Here is a 20772-nt window from a genome sequence, read left to right on the forward strand (position 1 = left end):
TTTAAAAAATTTACGACCTATGAAAAAATATTTTTTAAAAAAATCCACGTCCTATGAAAAAAAAAAACATTCTTTAACAAATGCACGTCCTATGGGAAAATATTCCTTAACAGATCCATGTCACATTTTTAAAATTTAATTTTTAAAAAATTCATGTTTGTAGGAAACATATTTTTTTAAAAATCCAAGTATGTAGAATATATTTTTTAAAAAAATCCAAGTTTATAGAAAAATATTTTTTAAAAAAATCCAAGTTTATAGAAAAAATATTTTTTAAAAAATCCAAGTATGTTGAAAAAATATATTTTAAAAAATCAAATCTTGTAGAGAAAACATTTTTTTAAAAAATCCACGTTTGCAGAAAAAATATTTTTTAAAAAACCCCATTTGTAAAAAAAATATTTTTTTAGAAAACCCACGTCTTTAAAAAATATTTTTTCAAAAAATCCACGTTTTATAAAAAAATATTTTTTAAAAAACCCACGTTCGTAGAAAAAAATTAAAAACACCCCATTTGTAGAATAAATATTTTTTTCTTTTTTTTCTTATAAAAAATATTTTTTTTTAAAAAATTTACGTCCCATGAAAAATATTTTTTTTTTTTAAATTTACGTCCAATGAAAAATATTTTTTTAAAAATTTACGTCCAATAAAAAATATTTTTTTTAAAAAATTTACGTCCCATGAAAAATATTTTTTTTTTTTAAAAATCCACGTCTCATGAAAAATAATTTTTAAAAAATCCACGTCCCATGGAAAATAATTTTTTAAAAATCCACGTCCCATGAAAAAGTAATTTTTAAAAAATCCATGTTCTATGAAAAATATTTATTACAATATCAAAGTTTTTTCGGATTTCTTATAAAAATCATTTTTTTTTTTTGAAGTTTTCTAATAAAACAAAATCCAGCACTCAATTAGAGAACTAACTCAGCCTAAAGAAGTCGAGCTAGCTTCACATGCAAACAAGATAAGACTAAAAGACAATACACTTCAACTCGCTGTGGAGACCCCATAAGCGTTATGGAAATGGAGTAGCTATGCGTTTAGCTGGTAGCTATGGAGAACATTCCCTGAATATTAAATAGCAAATTGGGAAGATTGATAATGGCCGGGCAGTGATGACGCCAAGCAATAGCATGGCAAATGCCGGTAATGTTTGTGCCCGCTTCTCGATCATTATGATGAGTAGTACCTAGTGGAAGCGCAACAACAAACTCTTCTTCCAAGCAAAAAAAAAAAAACAAAACAAAACTATTGAACATTTATTGGAGGGAATACATGTGCCGAAATGGAATAGAGTAAACGGCAAATGATATGTGCGATTTTTTGCCATATAAGCGGACATTGGCTTTATTACTTTTTTTGGATTTATTGTTGTTGTTGTTCTGGATTTTGGTTGACACTTTATTTTTCTGTTTTGCTTATCCGCTTGTACCATATGGCCATGTACACCTAGCTGCCGGTATATAAATCTAACACAAATCATGGCTAAGACATCACTTCTTTGGTGGAAACTTAAGAGTTAAGTTTAGCTCCAGTGTTGATCTGAAACAGAAAAAATTTAAAAAAAAAAAAATTACGAAATTTTATTTCGAGTGCATAAAGAATTTTATTTTGAAGGATACAGTTTTTTGTTCAACTAACAACAACAAAATGAAATTCAGTCTTGCTTTGATCGCAATTGTGGGCCTCGTTGCCAGCAGCAGTGCCTTGCCAGCCAAGAAAAGTATGTGTAAAAAAAAATTTAAAATTTTAAAATTTTTAAAAAAGTGAAATGTGAGAAACTGAAAAAACAAACATTACAAAAATTTGAAAAAAACAATCAAATTGAAGATCCTGTAAAAAATGAAGCAAAAACATTGTTTTATTGTGAAAAAAAATTAAAACGCAACAAATATGTGCAGGATTTTAAATTACAAAAGTCTAAAAAAATTTTAAAAAGTCTCCACAAATTTTTAAAAAGTCTCCAAAAATTTTGAAAAGTCTCCAAAAATTTTGAAAATGTCTCCAATTTTTTTTTAAATTCTCCAAGTGTTATACAAATACTCTCCATATTATTTGGATAACATTACTGACGTTTTTTTTCAAAATCTTTAAATTAATTATGTAATTCTTACAAAGTCCCCAAAATTTATCCAATAGTTTTGAAACAAAAAATTCCAAGACAACCTAACACTCAAAAATGTGGAAATTGTGAAAAGTCGTTTGAAAATGTCTCCAAAATTTTTGAAAAAATATCCAAAATAGTTTGAAAAGTTTTCAAAAATTTTGAAAATGTCTCCAAAATGTTTTCAAAAGTCTCCAATACTCTCCTTATTATTTGGAAAACCTTGCTGAAGTTTTTTTTTCAAAATCTTCAAATTATTTATGTAATTTTTACAAAGTCCCTTAAATTTATCCAATAATTTTGAAACAAAAAATTCCAAAATAGCCTAACACTCAAAAATGTGGAAATTGTAAGGAAGTCGTTTTGAAAATGTCTCCAAAATTTTTTAAAAAATATCCAAAATATTTTGGAAAGTCTCCAAAAATTTTGAAAATACCTCCAAAGCTTTTTAAAAGTCTCCAAGTTTTATACGAATACTCTCCACATTATTTGGATAACAATGCTGAAGTTTTTTTTTTCAAAATCTTCCAATTATTTATGTAATTCTTACAAAGTCTCCAAAAGTCCTCCCAAAATTTTGAAACAAAAAATTCCAAAAAAAATTCCAAACACTCAAAAATGTGGAAATTGTAAAAAAGACTTTTTGAAAAAGTCTCGAAATATTTTGGAAAAATCTCCGAAATATATTGAAAAGTCTCCAAAAAATGTTGAAAATGTCTCCAAAATTGTTTCAAAAGTCTCCAATACTTTCCATATTATATGGAAATAAAAAATTCCAAGATAGCATAACAGTCAAAAATTTGGAAATTGTAAGAAAGTCGTTTTGGAAATGTCTCCAAAATTGTTGAAAAATTCTCCAAAATTTTTCAAAAGTCTCCAAGTTTTATACGAATATTCTCCACATTGTTTGGATAACATTGCTGAAGTTGTCTTCAAATTATTTATGTAATTCTTACAAAGTCTCCAAAAGTCCTCCAATAATTTTGAAACAAAAAATTAAAAGATAATTCAAAACACTCAAAAATGTGAAAATTGTAAAAAAGACTTTTTGAAAAAGTCTCGAAATATTTTGGAAAAAACCCAAAAAAAATCGAAAAAGTCTCCAAATTTTGATGAAATAAAATATTTGAAAACGTCTCCAACATTATTTCGATAGCATTGAGGAAGCTTTCAACAAAATCTTTTAATTTTATAATTTTTTGATTTTTATAGCGCAACGAAGCGTAAAAGATTTTGTAAAAATTTATAGTTTTTATTTACAAAAGTCTCCACAATTAATTTGAAAAAGTCTCCAAAATATTTGAAAACGTTTCCAACATATTGCAAAAGGTCTCCAAATGTTGTGTATACTCTCCACATTATTTATTTCAATAGCATTAATGAAGTTGTCTACGAAATCTCCAAATCATTTCTTATCTCAACAATGTCTCTGCATTTCTCCAAATAATTTTGAAAAAAATTCGAAGATGACATGTTAAAAAAAATAAAAACACATGAAAGCGGAAAATGTTAAGATATTTTTTAAAAGTCTCCAAAGTTTTTTTTTTGAAAAGATCTATATAATATTGGAAAAAAATCTCAAAAATATTGGAAAGTCTCCAATTATTATATAAGTATTCCCTGCATTATATAGATAAAAAAATTTCAAGTTTTATATAAATTTTTTAAAAGTTTCCAAAATTTGTTTGGAAAAAAGTCTCCAAAATTCGTTTGAAAAAATCTCAAAAATATTGAAAAGTCTCCAATTATCATATAAATAATCTTCCTGTTATTTAGATAAAAAGTTTTTATAACTTTTTAAAGTCTCCAAAATTCGTTTGAAAAAATCTCAAAAATATTAGAAAGTCTCCAATTATTACATAAGTATTCCCTGCATTATTTAGATAACAAATTTTCAAGTTTTTTATAAATTCTCCAAATTATTTAGGTGTTTTTTAGAAAGTCTCCATAAGTCTTCAAATAATTTTGAAAAAATCTCAAAATATTCTAATTGTTTGGGTAAACTTTTCGTGATATTTGAATAATTTAAACCACTTTTTTCATCATTTGAGCAAAGTCTCCCCATTTTTTCAATATTTTGTTAAAAAGTCTCCATAGTATTTTTTTTAAATAATATGGTCAAAATCTTTGTAACATTGAAACGTTTTCAAATAATTTTGACAAATTCCACACTTCTTCGAAACCGTGAAATTATTTATTATTTTCAAAAGTCTCCAAATTTATTTTGGAATAAGTCTCATAAATATTAGAGTGGAATCACAGTCTTCAAATTTTATGTGAATCGTCTCCGCATTATTCAAATAACATTGGTGAAGTTTCCTAACAAATTTCCAAAATTTTGCAAAGTCTCCACAAGTCTTCAATTAATTTTAAAAAAATTGTTGAAAAAGTCTGCAAAATATTGGAAACGTCTCCAAATATTTTTTTTTTTTTATTTTTTCCACATTATTTGTATAACATTTAAGAAAATTCCAAGTCTTTTTGGTGATTTTTACAAAGTCGCCACATGTCTTCAAATTATTTTGAAAAATTCTCCACAATTTTCAATGATTTTGGAACAATCTCCACGTTATGTGGATATGTTGAACCCATGCTACTCTTCTCTGCATAATTTGAACAAAGTCTCCACATTTTTTCAATATTTTTAACAAAGTCTCCAACGTATTTTTTTAATAATATGGACAATTTTTCAAATAATTTTGACAACATTTGCAAGTTTTCGAAATCTTCAAATTATTATTTTTATTTTCGAAAGTCTCCACAAATTTTCAAAAAGTCTGCAAAATAATGGAACATCTCCAAATATTTTTTGGATACTCTCCACTCTATTTATATAACATTGGCGAAGTTATCTACTAAATTTCCAAATTATTTGTGAGATTTCTCCAATGTCTCCACATGTTTTCAAACAATATCGATATACAAATCTCCACGATTTTAAAAATGATTTGGTCAAAGTCTTAACTTTAGCGAAATAAGTTTTTTTTCTGCTCAATTTGAATTTTCAATATTTTTCAATATTTTTAGCAAAGTCTCCATTCCATTTTTTGATAATATGGGCAAATCACAGCTGAAAACTTTGACAAAATCTCCACATTTTTTTTAAATAATTTTTACAAAATCTACTAGTTTTCGAAATTTTCAAATTGTTTATTATGTATTTTCAAAGTCTCCAAAATTAAAAAAATTTAAAAGTCTCCAAAATTTATATGAGTTCTTTCCACATTATTTAGATAACACTTATGCAGTTTTCTAGCAAACTTCTAAATCGTTTGGGAGAGTTTTACAAAGTCTCCACATGTTTTCAAATAATTTCGAACATTTTTTTTCGAATTTTTAAATAATTTTGACAAAGTCTCCAAACTTTTTTGACAATTTTAGTAACTTATTCAATTGATCTAAGTAACTCTGGCAAAATCTCCACATTTTCAAAAATTGTTTTGACAAAATCTCAAAATTTTTCAAATATTTTTGACAAAATCTCCACGTCCTATAAATAAATTGAATGAAGTCTCCACAGGAAAAGTCTCCAAATATCGTAGAGAAATTCTCCAAACATCATTAGAAAGACCTACATACATTGAAAGAAATCTCCAAAATTTTTAATTTGACAAAGTCTCCAAATAAATGTGAGAGAAAGTCTCCACGTTGGGAGGATAATTTCCAGTAAAATTTAACTGTACAAATAATTTTTTATTTGTAATTCCATTAGTTCAGCCTTAACTTTATCTGCATAATTTTATAAGTCTCCACACAATGGGAATAATTTACTGAAGTCTCCACAATGTCTTTGAGATTTAACGAAGTCTCACGAATTTGAAAAAAGCTAACGCACTCGTTGTCTGCATAATTTAAGTAATCATTAAGTCTCCACCTTATACGAACAATTTTGCAAAAGTCTCCACTTTATTGCTACAATTGAAAAAACTTCGGATTTATTTCGAAAAAGCCTCAAAATATAAAAATTAATTTTAAAGAAGTCTCCACGTCAGTTGATGTAATTTTAACGCATGTAATTCGTTTCAAATAAGTCTCCACAATATACAAATAATTTGGAACAAGTCTCCACAATATTGCTGTTGTCTGAATGAAGTCTCCACATAGTGTGGATGCATTGAACACAATCTCTTTATTACATAAATCATTTTAAATGTATTTTAATAATTTGGAAGAAGTCTCCACTCCATTCCAATTATTCGAAAAAAGTCTCCAAATTACATTTTATTATTACTAAATTGTTTACATTTTAAAAAATGCCTATTTTAAGTAATAATTAAGTCTCCACCTTATACGAACAATTTTGAATATGTCTCCACTTTATGGCTATAATTGAAAAAGTCTCGGATTTATTTCGAAAAAGCCTCAAAATATAAATGTCAATTTTAAAGAAGTCTCCACGTCAGATGATGCAATTTTAACGCATGGGATTCGTTTCAAATAAGTCTCCACAATATAGAAATGATCTGGAAAAGGTCTCCACATAACCTGGAGGCATTAAACAAAATCCATATATAACATAAATAATTTTAAATAATAAATAAATATAATAAAATAAATTTTAAATAATTTTTAAAATTTAAGAATTTTGAAGAAGTCTCCATTATATTCCAATTGTTCGAAAAAAGTCTCCACATTACATTTTATTATTATATTGTTGAAATAAATGATTTAACATTTTTTAATTTATTTTTAAAAATTAGAAAAAGTCTCCACTTTATGACAATTATTCCAAAAACTCTCCACACTTCTTTAATAATTTCAACAAATGTATACATAATATTGACAAAGTCTCCACTTAAAATTACAATTTTTAACCAAGTCTCCAGAAAATTCATTAGTTCCAGATGATGTTAGAAATGTTTCCAACTTATTTAAAAAATTTCAAAAAAGTCTCCACTAGAAAAACTGAAGAAAATCTTCATCAAATTTGTAGAGTATTCAAAAAAAGAAATAAAAATAAATGATCAAAAAAATCTTTACTTAACTCTCCACCATGTCATGGCCTTTTTTACTAAATATTTCTCTTTCCTGTTTTTTCTCCGCTCTCTCCAGGAATGGTTTACTTCCAACAACCAGCCGCCTACTATACCGCTCCCCAGCGTATGATGTATGTGCAATATGTGCAACCAGCTCGTCCCTATGCTCGCTCCACCCAAGCTGCCGAAGCTTTGGTCGCTGGTGAGACCGTTGCCACTGGCACTTACTTGAAAGGTAAGCAATCAACTTCCATGCCCCAATCCATTTCCTCCTCCCCCTCTAACATTGTCTTCCTTGTTTCAATTCTAATCAACTCAAGATTGTAATCACGCAGAAGCTGATGTTGCCGCTGCTGGTCCAGCCGTTGATGTTTCCGCTGAACGTGGTGAAGATGTTTTGAGCGAAGCTGAAGCCTATCCCGCCTCTGGTGAAGCTGTACCCGTTGTACCAGTTGCCGCCGTACCTGCTGAAGTTGATATTGTCGCTGAAGAAAATGAAGTTGCCGACGAGGCTGCCAAGGTTCCACGTGACTATAATTTCGAAGCTGCTGAGGAGTCTGCTGGCGCTGCTGTTGCTTCTGCTGAAGAAGCCACCTATGAAGCTGAACAACCTGCCGCTGAAATGCCAGCTGTTGAAGCTGAAGCTCCCATGGCCGCTGAAGCCCCCGCTGCTGCTGAATTACCGGCTCCTGCCCCAATTGCTCCCGTTGCCAAGCCCGCCAAACGTTATTTGCCAGCCACCAAGAAGAAGGTCTACGTTGAATTGGACCAATCTGTTGAAGATGAAGCCGATGCTGATGCCGAAGAAGAATATGAAGTTCCCGTAGCCCCTGCTCGTCGTCCAGCTGTCAGGAAACCCACCAAGGCTCCAGCTGCTCCCAAGGCCGAAAAGCCCCTCCCTGCCGGTCACTTCTTCCCCATTAACTTTGGTGGCACCGCCGGTGGAGCCATTGCTATTGCCAACTCCTTCAGCACTGGTGAAGGTGGTTCTGCTACCAGCCATGCCATCGCTTATGGCTCCCCCGATTCCGTTCGTGCCCGTGTACGTCCAGGCAAATACCATTAAATCTTTCCTTTAAGGGGAACTTTTAATGACTGATGCTTTAGCATTTCCCACTCACTCACACACACATGTACACCTGCATACATATTTATGCATGTAAACATGCAATAGACTTTTGTAAGCCATAATGCTCTGCCTTTTACAAGAAAAAACTTAATTTTTTTTAATTTTTTAAATCAATTTTCGAATTTTTCCCTTAAACAATTTTGAAATTGTTTTAACGACTCTTAACTATTTAGTCCAATTGTAATACCATAAAACGAAACAAAAAAATCAAAAACAATAACAAAAAAAATATAAAAAAATTGTATCCTCAAAACTAAGTTGTTTTTTTTTTAGTCTATAGAAGCAGCCTTTCTTTCAGAAAGGATTACAAGAAGCCGTTAAGTTCGGCCGGGCCGTATTTTTATACCCTCCACCATGAACTGTTCTGGAGTAAAGAAGTGAAGAAATTACTAAAGTTTTCCTCTCCTTCCTTGCAGGACCAGGAAGATGTGGGCCTATACCTACAAATTTCATGGGGAAAATTTTATGCCCCTAACGAATACTAAATACCAAATTTCAGCCATTTCTATGGGATATTGGAGCGAAAAGATTTTAAATACCGAAAATTGGGAGACCAAATAAAGACGTGGACCTTTACTGATAATTCTCCTCGTGGGCCTTTTTCAATACCAAGCATCCTAGGAGTAATAGAAACTTCTATACCAAATTATAAATCTCTACCTTTAAAATTGCGAGCTGTATCTTGATTTCAACACACGGACTGGCGGACAAACAGACGGACATGGTTATATCGACTTAAAATTTTATGCTGATATACTTTATAGGGTCTTCGACGAAAATTTCGATGTTTTACAAACGGAATGAACACTTTTTATTTAAAAAATTCACAATTATTGAAATTATTAATTTTTTTTTTAAATATTTTTTTTAAAAAATACACGATTGTTAAAAAAATATTTTTTTTAAAAAAATACACGATTGTTAAAAAATATTTTTTAAAAAAAATCCACGATTATTAAAAAAAATATATTTTTTTTTAAATCCACGATTATTAATTTTTTTTTTTTTAAATCCACGATTATTAAAGAAATATTTTTTTAAAAAAAGCCACGATTATTGAAAAAATATTTTTTAACAAATCCACGATTATTGAAAAAAATATGTTTTTTTTAAATTTCCACCATTATAAAAAAATATTTTTAAAAAAATCCACGATTATTGGAAAAATATTTTGTAAAAAATCCACGATTATTAAAAATTTTCTTTATACAAATTTACGATTATCGAAAAAATATTTTTTAAAAAGTCCACGATTATTGAAAAATATTAAAAAATCCACGACTGGTGAGAAAAAAAATTTAAAAAAATCCGCGATTATTGAAAAAATATTTTTTTAAAAATCCACGATTATTGAAAAATGTTTTAAAAAATCCACGACTGTTGAAAAAAAAAATTCAATAATCTTGGATTTTTTAATATTTTTTCAATTATCATAATTTTTTAAAAAGTATTTTTCCAATAATCCTGGACTTTCTAAAAAATATTTTTTCAATAAGCGTAATTTTTTTCAATTCACGATTGTTGAAAAAATACTTTTTATAAAAATTTACGATTATTGAAAAAATATTTTTTATAAAAATTTACGATTATTGAAAAAATATTTTTTAAAAGGTGCATGATTTTTGAATTTTTATTTTAATAAATCCTTGATTATTGAAAAATTATTTTTTGTAATAAATCCACGATTGTTGAAAAAATTTCTTTTTTAAAAAACATAACGATTATTAAAAAAAATTTAAAAGTCCACGATTATTGAAAAAATATTTTCTAAAAAAACCACGATTATTAAAAAAATAAAAAAAAAATCCACGATTATTGAAGAACTATACTTTAAAAATCCCACGATTATTGAAACAATTTAAAAAATCCACGGTTAAAAAAATTACCATTATTGAAAAGATATTTTTTAAAAAAATTACGATTAATGCAAAGATATTTTTTTAAAAAATCCACGATTATTGAAAAAATATTCTTTAAAAAATCCATGATTATTTAAAAAATATTTTTTAAAAATCCACAATTATTGAAAAAATATTTTTTTAAAAAATCTACAATTATTGAAAAAATATTTTTTTTTAAAAAAATCAAGGACTAATAAAAAAGTCAGTGACATTTAAAAAAATAGTTTTGTAAAAAAACACCGATTTTTGTAAAAAATGCACTATTAATGAAAAAATATTTTTTAAAAATCAACGACTATTAAAAAAATATTTTTTTAAAAAATCCACTATAATTGAAATCATATTTTTTTAAAAAATCCACGATAATTAAAATAAAATAAAAAAACCAAAATAATATAATACTATAATAAAATAAAAAAAAAAAACAAAAATTATTGAAAAAAATATTTTATAAAAAATCCACGGTTATTGAAAAAAATATTTTATAAAAAATCCACGATTATTGGAAAATATATTTTATAAAAAATCCACGATTATTGAAAATAATATTTTATAAAAAATCCACGATTATTGAAAAAAATATTTTATAAAAAATCCACGATTATTGAAAAAAATATTTTATAAAAAATCCACGATTATTGGAAAAAATATTTTATAAAAAATCCACGATTATTGAAAATATATGTATTAAAAAATCCATCCACGATTATTGAAAAAAAAATATATTTTTTTTAAAACCCCGATTATTGAGAAAACATTCTTTAAAAAATCCACTATTGTTGAAAAAATCCACAATTGTTAAAAAAAAATATTTTTAAAAAAATCCATGATTAATGAAAAAATATTCTTTAAACACGAATATTTAAAAAAATCCACAATTATTGAAACAATTTTTTTAAAAAATCTACAATTATTGAAAAAAAAATTTTTAAATCCACGAATATTGAAAAAATATTTTTTTTTTAAATCCACGAATATTGAAAAAATATTTTTTTTACATCCACGATAATTGAAAAATTATGTTTTTAAAAAATCCACGATAATTGAAAAATTATTTTTTAAAAAATCCTCGATTATTGAAAAAATATTTTTTAAAAAATCCACGATTATTGAAAAAATTTTTTTTTCAATAATCCACTATTTAAAAAAAAATAGTTTTTAAAAAAAATCAACGATTATTGAAAAAATATTTTTTTAAAAAAATCTACGGTTATTAAAAAAATATTTTTGAAAAAATCCACGATTATTGAAAAAATAAAAATTTTAAAAATCCTTTTTAAAAGAACCCCTCTTATTCTAAGAATATTTTTAAAAAATCCACGATTATTATAAAAATATTTTTTTAAACCCACGATTATTGAACAAATATTTTTTTTAAACCCACGAGTATTGAACAAATATTTTTTTTATAAATCCACGATTATTGAAAAAAAATTTTAAAAAATCCACGATTATTAAAAAAAATTTTTTTAAAAAATCCACGATTATTGAAAAAATATTTTTTAAAAAATCCACGATTATTGAAAAAAAATTTTAAAAAATCCACGATTATTAAAAAATTTTTTTTTAAAAAATCCACGATTATTGAAAAAATATTTTTTAAAAAATCCACGATTATTAAAAAATATTTTTCAAAAAATCCACGATTATTGGAAATTTTTTTTTTTAAAAAATGTACGATTATTAAAAAAGTTGTTTTTAAAAAATCCACGATTTTTGAAAAAGTTGTTTTTAAAAAATCCACGATTATTGGAAAAAAAATTTTTTTTTTTAAATCCACGATTATTGAAAAAGTTGTTTTTAAAAAATCCACGATTATTAAAAAAATTTTTTTTAAAAAATCCACAATTATTGAAAAAATATTTTTTAAAAAATCCACGATTATTAAAAAATATTTTTTAAAAAATTCACGATTATTAAAAAATATTTTTTAAAAAATCCACGATTATTGAAAAAATATTTTTTTAAAAATCCACGAATATTAAAAAATATTTTTTAAAAAATCCAAGATTATTAAAAAATATTTTTTAAAAAATTCACGATTATTAAAAAAATATTTTTTAAAAAATCCACGATTATTAAAAAATATTTTTTAAAAAATCCACGATTATTGAAAAAATATTTTTTTAAAAATCCACGATTATTAAAAAATATTTTTTTAAAAAATCCACGATTATTGGAAAAATTTTTTTAAAAAATCCACGATTATTGGAAAAATTTTTTTTAAAAAATCCACGATTATTGAAAATGTTGTTTTTAAAAAATCAACGATTATTAAAAATTTTTTTTTTTAAATAATCCACAATTATGAAAAAATATTTTTTAAAAAATCCACGATTATTAAAAAATATTTTTTAAAAAATTCAAGATTATTAAAAAATATTTTTTAAAAAATCCACGATTATTGGAAAAATATTTTGTAAAAAATCCACGATTATTGAAAAAATAAAAATTTTAAAAATCCTTTTTAAAAGAACCCCGCTTATTCTAAGAATATTTTTAAAAAATCCACGATTATTGAAAAAACATTTTTTTAAAAACCACGATTATTGAAAAAACATTTTTTAAAAACCACGATTATTGAAAAAACATTTTTTTAAAAACCACGATTATTGAAAAAACATTTTTTTAAAAACCACGATTATTGAAAAAACATTTTTTTAAAAACCACGATTATTGAAAAAACATTTTTTTAAAAACCACGATTATTGAAAAAACATTTTTTTAAAAACCACGATTATTGAAAAAACATTTTTTTAAAAACCACGATTATTGAAAAAATATTTTTTAAAAAATCCACGATTATTGAAAAAATATTTTTTTTTTAAAAAATCCACGATTATTGAAAAAGTTGTTTTTAAAAAATCCACGATTATTGGAAAAATTTTTTTTAAAAAATCCACGATTATTGGAAAAAATTTTTTTTAAAAAATCCACGATTATTGAAAAAGTTGTTTTGAAAAAATCCACGATTATTGGAAAAATTTTTTTTTTAAAAATCCACGATTATTGACAAAGTTGTTTTTAAAAATTCCAGGATTATTAAAAATTTTTTTTTTAAAAATTCAAGGATTATTAAAAATTTTTTTTTTAAAAAAATCCACGATTATTGAAAAAATATTTTTTAAAAAATCCACGATTATTAAAAAATATTTTTTAAAAAATCCACGATTATTAAAAAATATTTTTTAAAAAATCCACGATTATTAAAAAATATTTTTTAAAAAATCCACGATTATTAAAAAATATTTTTTAAAAAATCCACGATTATTGAAAAAATATTTTTTTTAAAAATCCACGATTATTAAAAAATATTTTTTAAAAAATCCACGATTATTGGAAAAATTTTTTTTTAAAAATCCACGATTATTGGAAAATTTTTTTTTTAAAAATCCACGATTATTGAAAAAGTTGTTTTTAAAAAATCCACGATTATTATACCCTCAGCCTTTAGGCTATGAAGGGTATATACACTTTCATACGGGCAAAATGTGCCTCATCGAAATAATGGTTTTAGACCCTAAGTATGTTTGGACGAAATGTGTTTCAGACAATTTGGAGTCGATTGAGCAATGTCCGTCCGTCTGTCTGTCTGTCTGTCTGTCTGGCTGGCTGGAGCGCACGATAACTCTCGAAGGGATGAACCGATTCGGTTCAAATTTTGGCTTTCGTAATATTTTGTCCAAACTTAGTTTAAGTTCGAAGATGAGCTATATCGGTCCACTCCTTCCGGTACCTCCCCCACAAAAGTTCGAAAATGTTCGGAAAATTTGTACGCACGATAACTCTTGAAGGGTGTAACCGATTTGGTCCATACTTTGCCCATCGGGGAGCGTGTACCAGACTTAGATCAGGTTTTAATATGGACTCAATCGGTCCACTCCGTCGGGTACCTCCCACACAAAATTTTGGAAAAGTTCAGTTTAGGAACATCTCTCGAATCGCTTTGATTTTTGCTTTAGCAACTTGTATTCACTGCCCTCCATACGACGGTATAAGTTTCATCAGGGGCAAGTCCATACTTCCTGAGAAAATAGCCTGAAAGTTGCAAAAAACCCCTATGACACCGTGTGAGGAGGTTGGAGGGCAAAATAACTCTCGAACAGGTCTGCCGATTCGGTCCAAAGTTTGGCCTTAGTAATATTTTGTCCAAACATAGTTTAAGTTCGAAGATAAGCCATATCGGTCCACTCCTTCAGGTACCTCCCCCACAAAAGTTCAAAAATGTTCGGAAAAATTGTGCGTACGATAACTCTTGAAGAGAGTGGCCGAATTGGTCCACACTTTACACATCCTAATATATCTACCAGATATAGATCACGTTCAAATATGGTCTATATTTGTCCACTCCATCCGGTACCTCCCACTCAAAATTTCGGATACATGTTCACTTTAAGACCTGCTTTCGAATCACTTTGATTTTTGTTGAAGCAACTTGCATTGCTGCCTCAAATGCGATGGTAAAAGTTGTTTCAGTGGCAAGTCCATACTTCTTGAGCAAACATCCCTGAAGTTCTAAAAAACCCCTATGGTACCATATGTAGTGGCTGGAGATCCATTCTTTTTAGTATCTCTTCCGCAAAACTTTTGATATTAAATCCTAATCAACATTTTGCCCAAAATTTTTAAAACTCCCTAAATACATGCGTTTTTTGGAAAAAAATTGTTTCAATATACACAGGCTGAGGGTATATCTCTGTCGGCAAAGCCGACTGATACTTTTTTACTTGTTGAAAAAATATTTTTTTAAATAATCGTCAATTCAGTCAATTTTATCAGAGCAGAAGTAGCTGTCATCATTATAGTATTTAGGACCATGCCAAAATCATGGATGTTAAGACTCGTATGTCAGCTATACATATATTCACTGGACAATAGCCGTAGACTATCCCCGAATTTTCACATACAATATCAGGAACCTACGACTTATCTTGATGACTTTATTTTGTTGTTGTCAATATTTTCCCTATATATATTCACCACAGATATTCCAAAAACAGTTGGGATCGAGGACACATAATTTTCTGAAAGTATTTATTATGAAAAAACATCAATAAAATATATTTTGTGACCGCAGATAAAGAAAATGTGAATAAAAACGGTAGAATATTGTCCTAAATCATATATAAAAAGCGAAAGCTTTGGGAGATGTTAAATAGTATAGCTACAAATTTCTTTTGTTCAGAGACTCATAATGAAATTTGATTTGGAATATTTTTTCTTTTGGCACAATCCCCAAAAAGTGAAATATTTTAGGAGGTTTTGACTCAGTATGGAATAAATTTTAATTAAGAGTCTAAAAGTTTAACAAATAATTTGTACATATAATATCTAATTTTGTAACGTAATTTTCTTAACAAAGTATTTTACTTAGATATATACTTTGTTCTGGGACTTACAGTGAAATTTTGTATAGAATATTTCTTCTTTTAACACCTTTCGTCTAAAACTAAATTTTATGTTACTTTCATGCATCAACTCAAAAAAAAAAAAACAAAACTAATTTATTCAAAAAATATTTGGGTGTTTTGTTGGCAACATTGATGTATATATTTTCTTGATATATATTGTAAATACATATTTCACTTATTCGGTGACTTATAATAAAATTTGATAGAGAATATTTTTGTCTTTGACGTCTTCTATCTAGAATGAAGTTTTGTGGGACAAAACTTAATAAACTCAGATAAAGTACAAAATTAACCCTAAAACGTGATTGTGCTTTTGGCAGATTCCTGGCGTTTAGGTACGATTTAGAGTTTTGGTGTATTCGGGCACCTATAGTAAAATGTTATGATAAATAATTTTGTGGAATATTTTGATCTAATACGATCCCTTTTTAAAGGACTTTTTAAACGTTTTTGAAAAAATGGACCAAAAAGATCCCCTTATTGACTCGCATGGGGGTTAATTTTTTCATAAAAAGATACCCCGCATTGTTGTCAGTAATATTCCTAAAGACACTTTATACCTAAAACGCAAGGATGCCAAGGAATCTGATGTTGAATATTTCAAAACCTGTAGAAATGGGCGGAACTTGCCACGCCTATTTAGGTTACTTCTCGACGTAAACTTTCAAAACGCCGATACACGTGTCTTCTTTTTTTCGGTCCTCTTTCATAATCTGGCCGAATTATCTTGTAATTTTTTGTGTGTTGTACAGTGTTACTGAAAAAAAAATACTTTTTTAAAAAATTTACGATTATTGAAAAAAAATTAACGATCCTTGATTATTGAAAAAATATTTTTTTAATAAATCCTTGAATATTGAAAAATTATTTTTTTAATAAATCCTTGATTATTGAAAAAATATTTTTTTTTAACAAATCCACGATTGTTGAATATATTTTTTTTAACCCACGATTATTGAAAAAATATTTTTAAAAAATCCACGATTTAAAAAAAATGTTGTTTAAAAAATCCTTGATTATTGAAAAATTATTTTTTAATAAACATGATTATTGAAGAAAATTAAAAAAAAACACAATTATTGAAAAAAACAAAAAAAAAACAAATAAATAAAAAATTAAAAAATATTTTTTAAAAAATCCACTATTAAAAAAAAAGCATTTTTTAAAAAATGCACGATTATTGGAAAAAAATTTTGTAAAAAAAACCACGATTATTGGAAAAATATATTATAGAAAATTCACAACTATTGAAAAAATACTTTTTATAAAAATTTACGATTATTGAAAAAATATTTTTTTAAATAATCCACGATTGTTGAAAAAATATTTTTTTTAAATAATCCACGATTGTTGAAAAAATATTTTTTTAAATAATCCACGATTGTAGAAAAAATATATTTAAAAAATCCACGATTATTAAAAAAATACTTTTTAAAAAATCTACGATTGTAGAAAAAATATTTTTAAAAAATCCACGATTGTAGAAAAAATATTTTTAAAAAAATCCACGATTATTGAAAATATATGTATTAAAAAATCCATCCACGATTATTGAAAAAAACATATTTTTTTAAATCCACGATTATTGAGAAAACATTCTTTAAAAAATCCAATATTGTTGAAAAAATATTTTTTAAAAAATCCACGATTATTGAGAAAATATTCTTTAAATACGAATATTTAAAAAAATTCACAATTATTGAAACAATTTTTTTAAAAATCTACAATTATTGAATTTTTTTTTTTTAAATCCACGATTATTGAAAAATATTTTTAAATCCGCGATTATTGAAAATATATTTTTTTATATCCACGATAATTGAAAAATTATTTTTTTAAAAAATCCACGATAATTGAAAAATTATTTTTTAAAAAATCCACGATTATTTAAAAAATATTTTTTTAAAAAATCCACGATTATTTAAAAAATATTTTTTAAAAAATCCACGATTATTGAAAAAAATATTTTTTAAAAAAAATCAACGATTTTTAAAAAAAAATCGAAGTCTATTGAAAAAATATTTTTTTAAAAAAATCTACGATTGTTGAAAAAATATTTTTTAAAAAATCCTCGATTATTGAAAAAATCCTCGATTATTGAAAAATATTTTTTAGAAACCACGATTATTGAAAAAATATTTTTAAAAAAACAACGAATATTGGAAAAATAATTTTTAAAAAATCCACGATTATTAAAAAAAAATTTAAATAATCCACGATTGTAGAAAAAAATATTTTTTAAAGAATCCACGATTGTAGAAAAAAATATTTTTTAAAGAATCCACGATTGTAGAAAATATTTTTTAAAGAATCCACGATTGTAGAAAAATATTTTTAAAAAAAAATCCACGATTATAGAAAAAAAAACATTTTTTTAAAAAATGCCCGAAAAATTTACGATTATTGAAAAAATATTTTTTATAAAAATTTACGAATATTGAAAAAAATATTTTTTATAACAATTTAGATTATTGAAAAAATATTTTTTAGAAAAGTCCACGAATATTGAAAAAATAAAATATTAAAAAAATCCAAGATTATCAAAAAAAAATATATTTTAAAAATCCTCTATTATTGAAAAACCATATTTTAATAAATCCACGATTGTTGAATAAAATATATATTTTTTAAATCCACGGTTATTGAAAAAAAAATATTTTAAAAATTCCATAATTATAAAAAAAAATATTCTTTAAAAAATTCTTGATTATTAAAAAATTATTTTAATCCACGATTATTGAAAAAAAAAAAAAATAAAAACATCTACGATTATGGAACAAAATATATTCTGAAAATCCTACGATTATTAAACATTTTTTTTTTTAAACATCCACGCTTATTGAAAACATATTTTTTTAAAAAATCCACGATTACAGAAAAAATATTTTTTTAAAAATCCACAATTATTGAAAACATGTTTATAACAAATCAATGATAATAGAAAAAAATATTTTTTTAAAAAATTCACGATTTTTTGAATGCTATTTTTTAAAAATTCACGATTATAAAAATAAAAATTTACGATTATTGGAAAAAAATATTTCTTGAAATATCTACGATTATTAATAAAATATTTTGTAAATAATACACGTTTATTGAAAAAATATTTTTTTTTTAAAATCAATGATTATTAAAAAAATATTTTATAAAAAATACACGTTTATTGAAAAAATATTTTTTTTTTTTAAATCTACGATTATTGAAAACAACATTTTTTAAAAACTCCCAAATTATTAAAATTTTTTTTAAAAAAATTCATGATTATTAAAAAAATAATTTTTTAAAATGCACGATTATTGAAAAAATATTTTTTTAAATGCGCGATTATTGAAAAAAAATTTTTTCAAAAATACACGATTATTGAAAAAATATTTCTTTTAAAAAATACACGATTATTGAAAAAATATTTCTTTTAAAAAATACACGATTATTGAAAAAAAAATTTTTTTCAAAAATACACGATTATTGAAAAAATATTTCTTTTAAAAAATACACGATTATTGAAAAAGTATTTTTTAAAAGCTCCACGATTATTGAAAAATATTTTTTTAAAAACTCCACGATTATTGAAAAATATTTTTAAAAACTCCTCGATTATTGAAAAATATTTTGTAAAAGCTCCACGATTATTGAAAAATATTTTTAAAAACTCCTCGATTATTCAAAAAAATATTTTTTAAAAACTCCACGATTATTCAAAAATATTTTTTTAAAAAATCCACGTTTATTAAAAAAACCACGTTTATTGAAAAACAGTTTTTTTAAAAAATCCACGATTATTCAAAAAAATCCACGAATATTCAAAAAAATATTTTTTTTAAAAAAATCCACGATTATTGATAAACATATTTTTTAAAAATCGACCATTATTGAAAAAAATATTTTTTAAAAAATCCACTATGATTGAAAAATTTTTTTTTAAAAATCCACTATTATTAAAAAATTAAAAATCCGAATATAAAAAAATATTTTTTTTAAAAAACCCGCGATAGTTGAAAAAATATTTTTTAAAAAATCCACTATTATTTAAAAAATTAAAAATCCGACTATAAAAAAAATATTTCTTTAAAAAAACACACGATTGTTGAAAAAATATTTTTTTAAAAAATACACGATCATTGAAAAAATATTTTTTTTAAAAAAAAAATGCAGGATTATTGATTTATTTTGTAAAAAAAATCCAGTCATCGCACAAAATCCGACACACAAAAACTTCCAAAAGTGTTTTAGTTTCCTTTTAAATATTTATTAAATAACAATATACATTTGGTATAAATAACATATTAGCTTTGTCTTGATAACTACGAAATATATTGACAGGGTATAAGCTTTTCAAAATTTGTGATTTTATGTGCATTTTATCTCTGAATAAGTCCCCTTATCAGTATACATATGTACATACATATGTATATATGTCCTCAGATGGTCTTGTAATATCATCGACATTAATTTGAAATCACTGAATATCATCACCATCCAACTCTTTGCTAAAATATTTATTCTTAAAGTATTCTGGTAGGTTGTTCTCCCGGATCTGTGTTATTGTTCCACATATATAAAATAAGGCTTTGGGTTGATTTTCAACTTCATCATCATCGTCCTTTTCTCCTTGTTTTAGTAGTTTCGTAAAATCTTGTCTCAACTTTTTAAATAAGTCAATCATTTGCGAAACTTCGATACGTACGCGGGAGATAGTTTGACAAATCGCAGGATTACCCATGACAATATCGGAACGTCTATACGCATCTTCATAATAGTAAACATTTTCTAAACATTGTTCAATTTTGTTGTAAATTTGACGCAAATCTTCGTTGTGATCTATTGTGGGGAATATCTCACAAAATTTCTCCATATATGGACTACCAAATTGCGGATCTCTTGGTGAACGCACACCGTCTGGTACACTAAACATAAGAGTGCAGTTTTCACTTAATGGTTGACAGCAGACAGAATCTATATTGCGAAAATGTTGGTTTAGTTTTTGTAATTCCCGGGAGGTTGCATATTCGTAATCAGTGGGACCACGGCAAAAATTGCCCACAAATAATTTTTGCACATTTTTCAGGGATTTGTTTGTTTCTATGGGTGTGATTATATCCTCGAAAAGATGCATATGACCATCTCTGGTGTAAATTATGTTACCCCGATCTCCATGGGTCATAAGGAACAACATGAAGGTTTTCAGGGGATGGAAATTGCAATGTTGAATATATTCTATGATCTTTAAATATTTTTCACGTGTACA

General features: G+C 25.4%; 1 protein-coding gene across 1 annotated transcript; it reads left to right on the plus strand.

The window, feature by feature from the left end:
* The first annotated feature begins 1366 nt into the window (after nucleotides 1-1366).
* LOC141402244 (uncharacterized) lies at nucleotides 1367-8468 on the plus strand. The gene is made up of 3 exons (XM_073983137.1): nucleotides 1367-1729; nucleotides 7163-7321; nucleotides 7407-8468. Exons 1-3 carry the CDS (start codon nucleotides 1657-1659, stop codon nucleotides 8150-8152), a joined length of 978 nt encoding a protein of 325 aa, XP_073839238.1. The 5' UTR covers nucleotides 1367-1656; the 3' UTR covers nucleotides 8153-8468.
* Nucleotides 8469-20772: the final 12304 nt, after the last annotated feature.

This window comes from Musca autumnalis, unplaced genomic scaffold, assembly GCF_047663935.1.
Source record: "Musca autumnalis isolate F117 unplaced genomic scaffold, ASM4766393v1 scaffold_4, whole genome shotgun sequence".
In the NCBI taxonomy this organism is placed as follows: Eukaryota; Metazoa; Arthropoda; class Insecta; order Diptera; family Muscidae; genus Musca; species Musca autumnalis.

What these genes read in the sequence shown, in the direction of transcription:
- LOC141402244 (XM_073983137.1), top strand. Translation starts at nt 1,657, where the DNA reads ATGAAATTCAGTCTTGCTTTGATCGCAATTGTGGGCCTCGTTGCCAGC. An exon ending in TGCCTTGCCAGCCAAGAAAA is followed by an intron (nt 1,730 to 7,162) that starts GTATGTGTAAAA and finishes CGCTCTCTCCAG; the next exon opens with GAATGGTTTACTTCCAACAA. An exon ending in CACTGGCACTTACTTGAAAG is followed by an intron (nt 7,322 to 7,406) that starts GTAAGCAATCAA and finishes AATCAACTCAAG; the next exon opens with ATTGTAATCACGCAGAAGCT.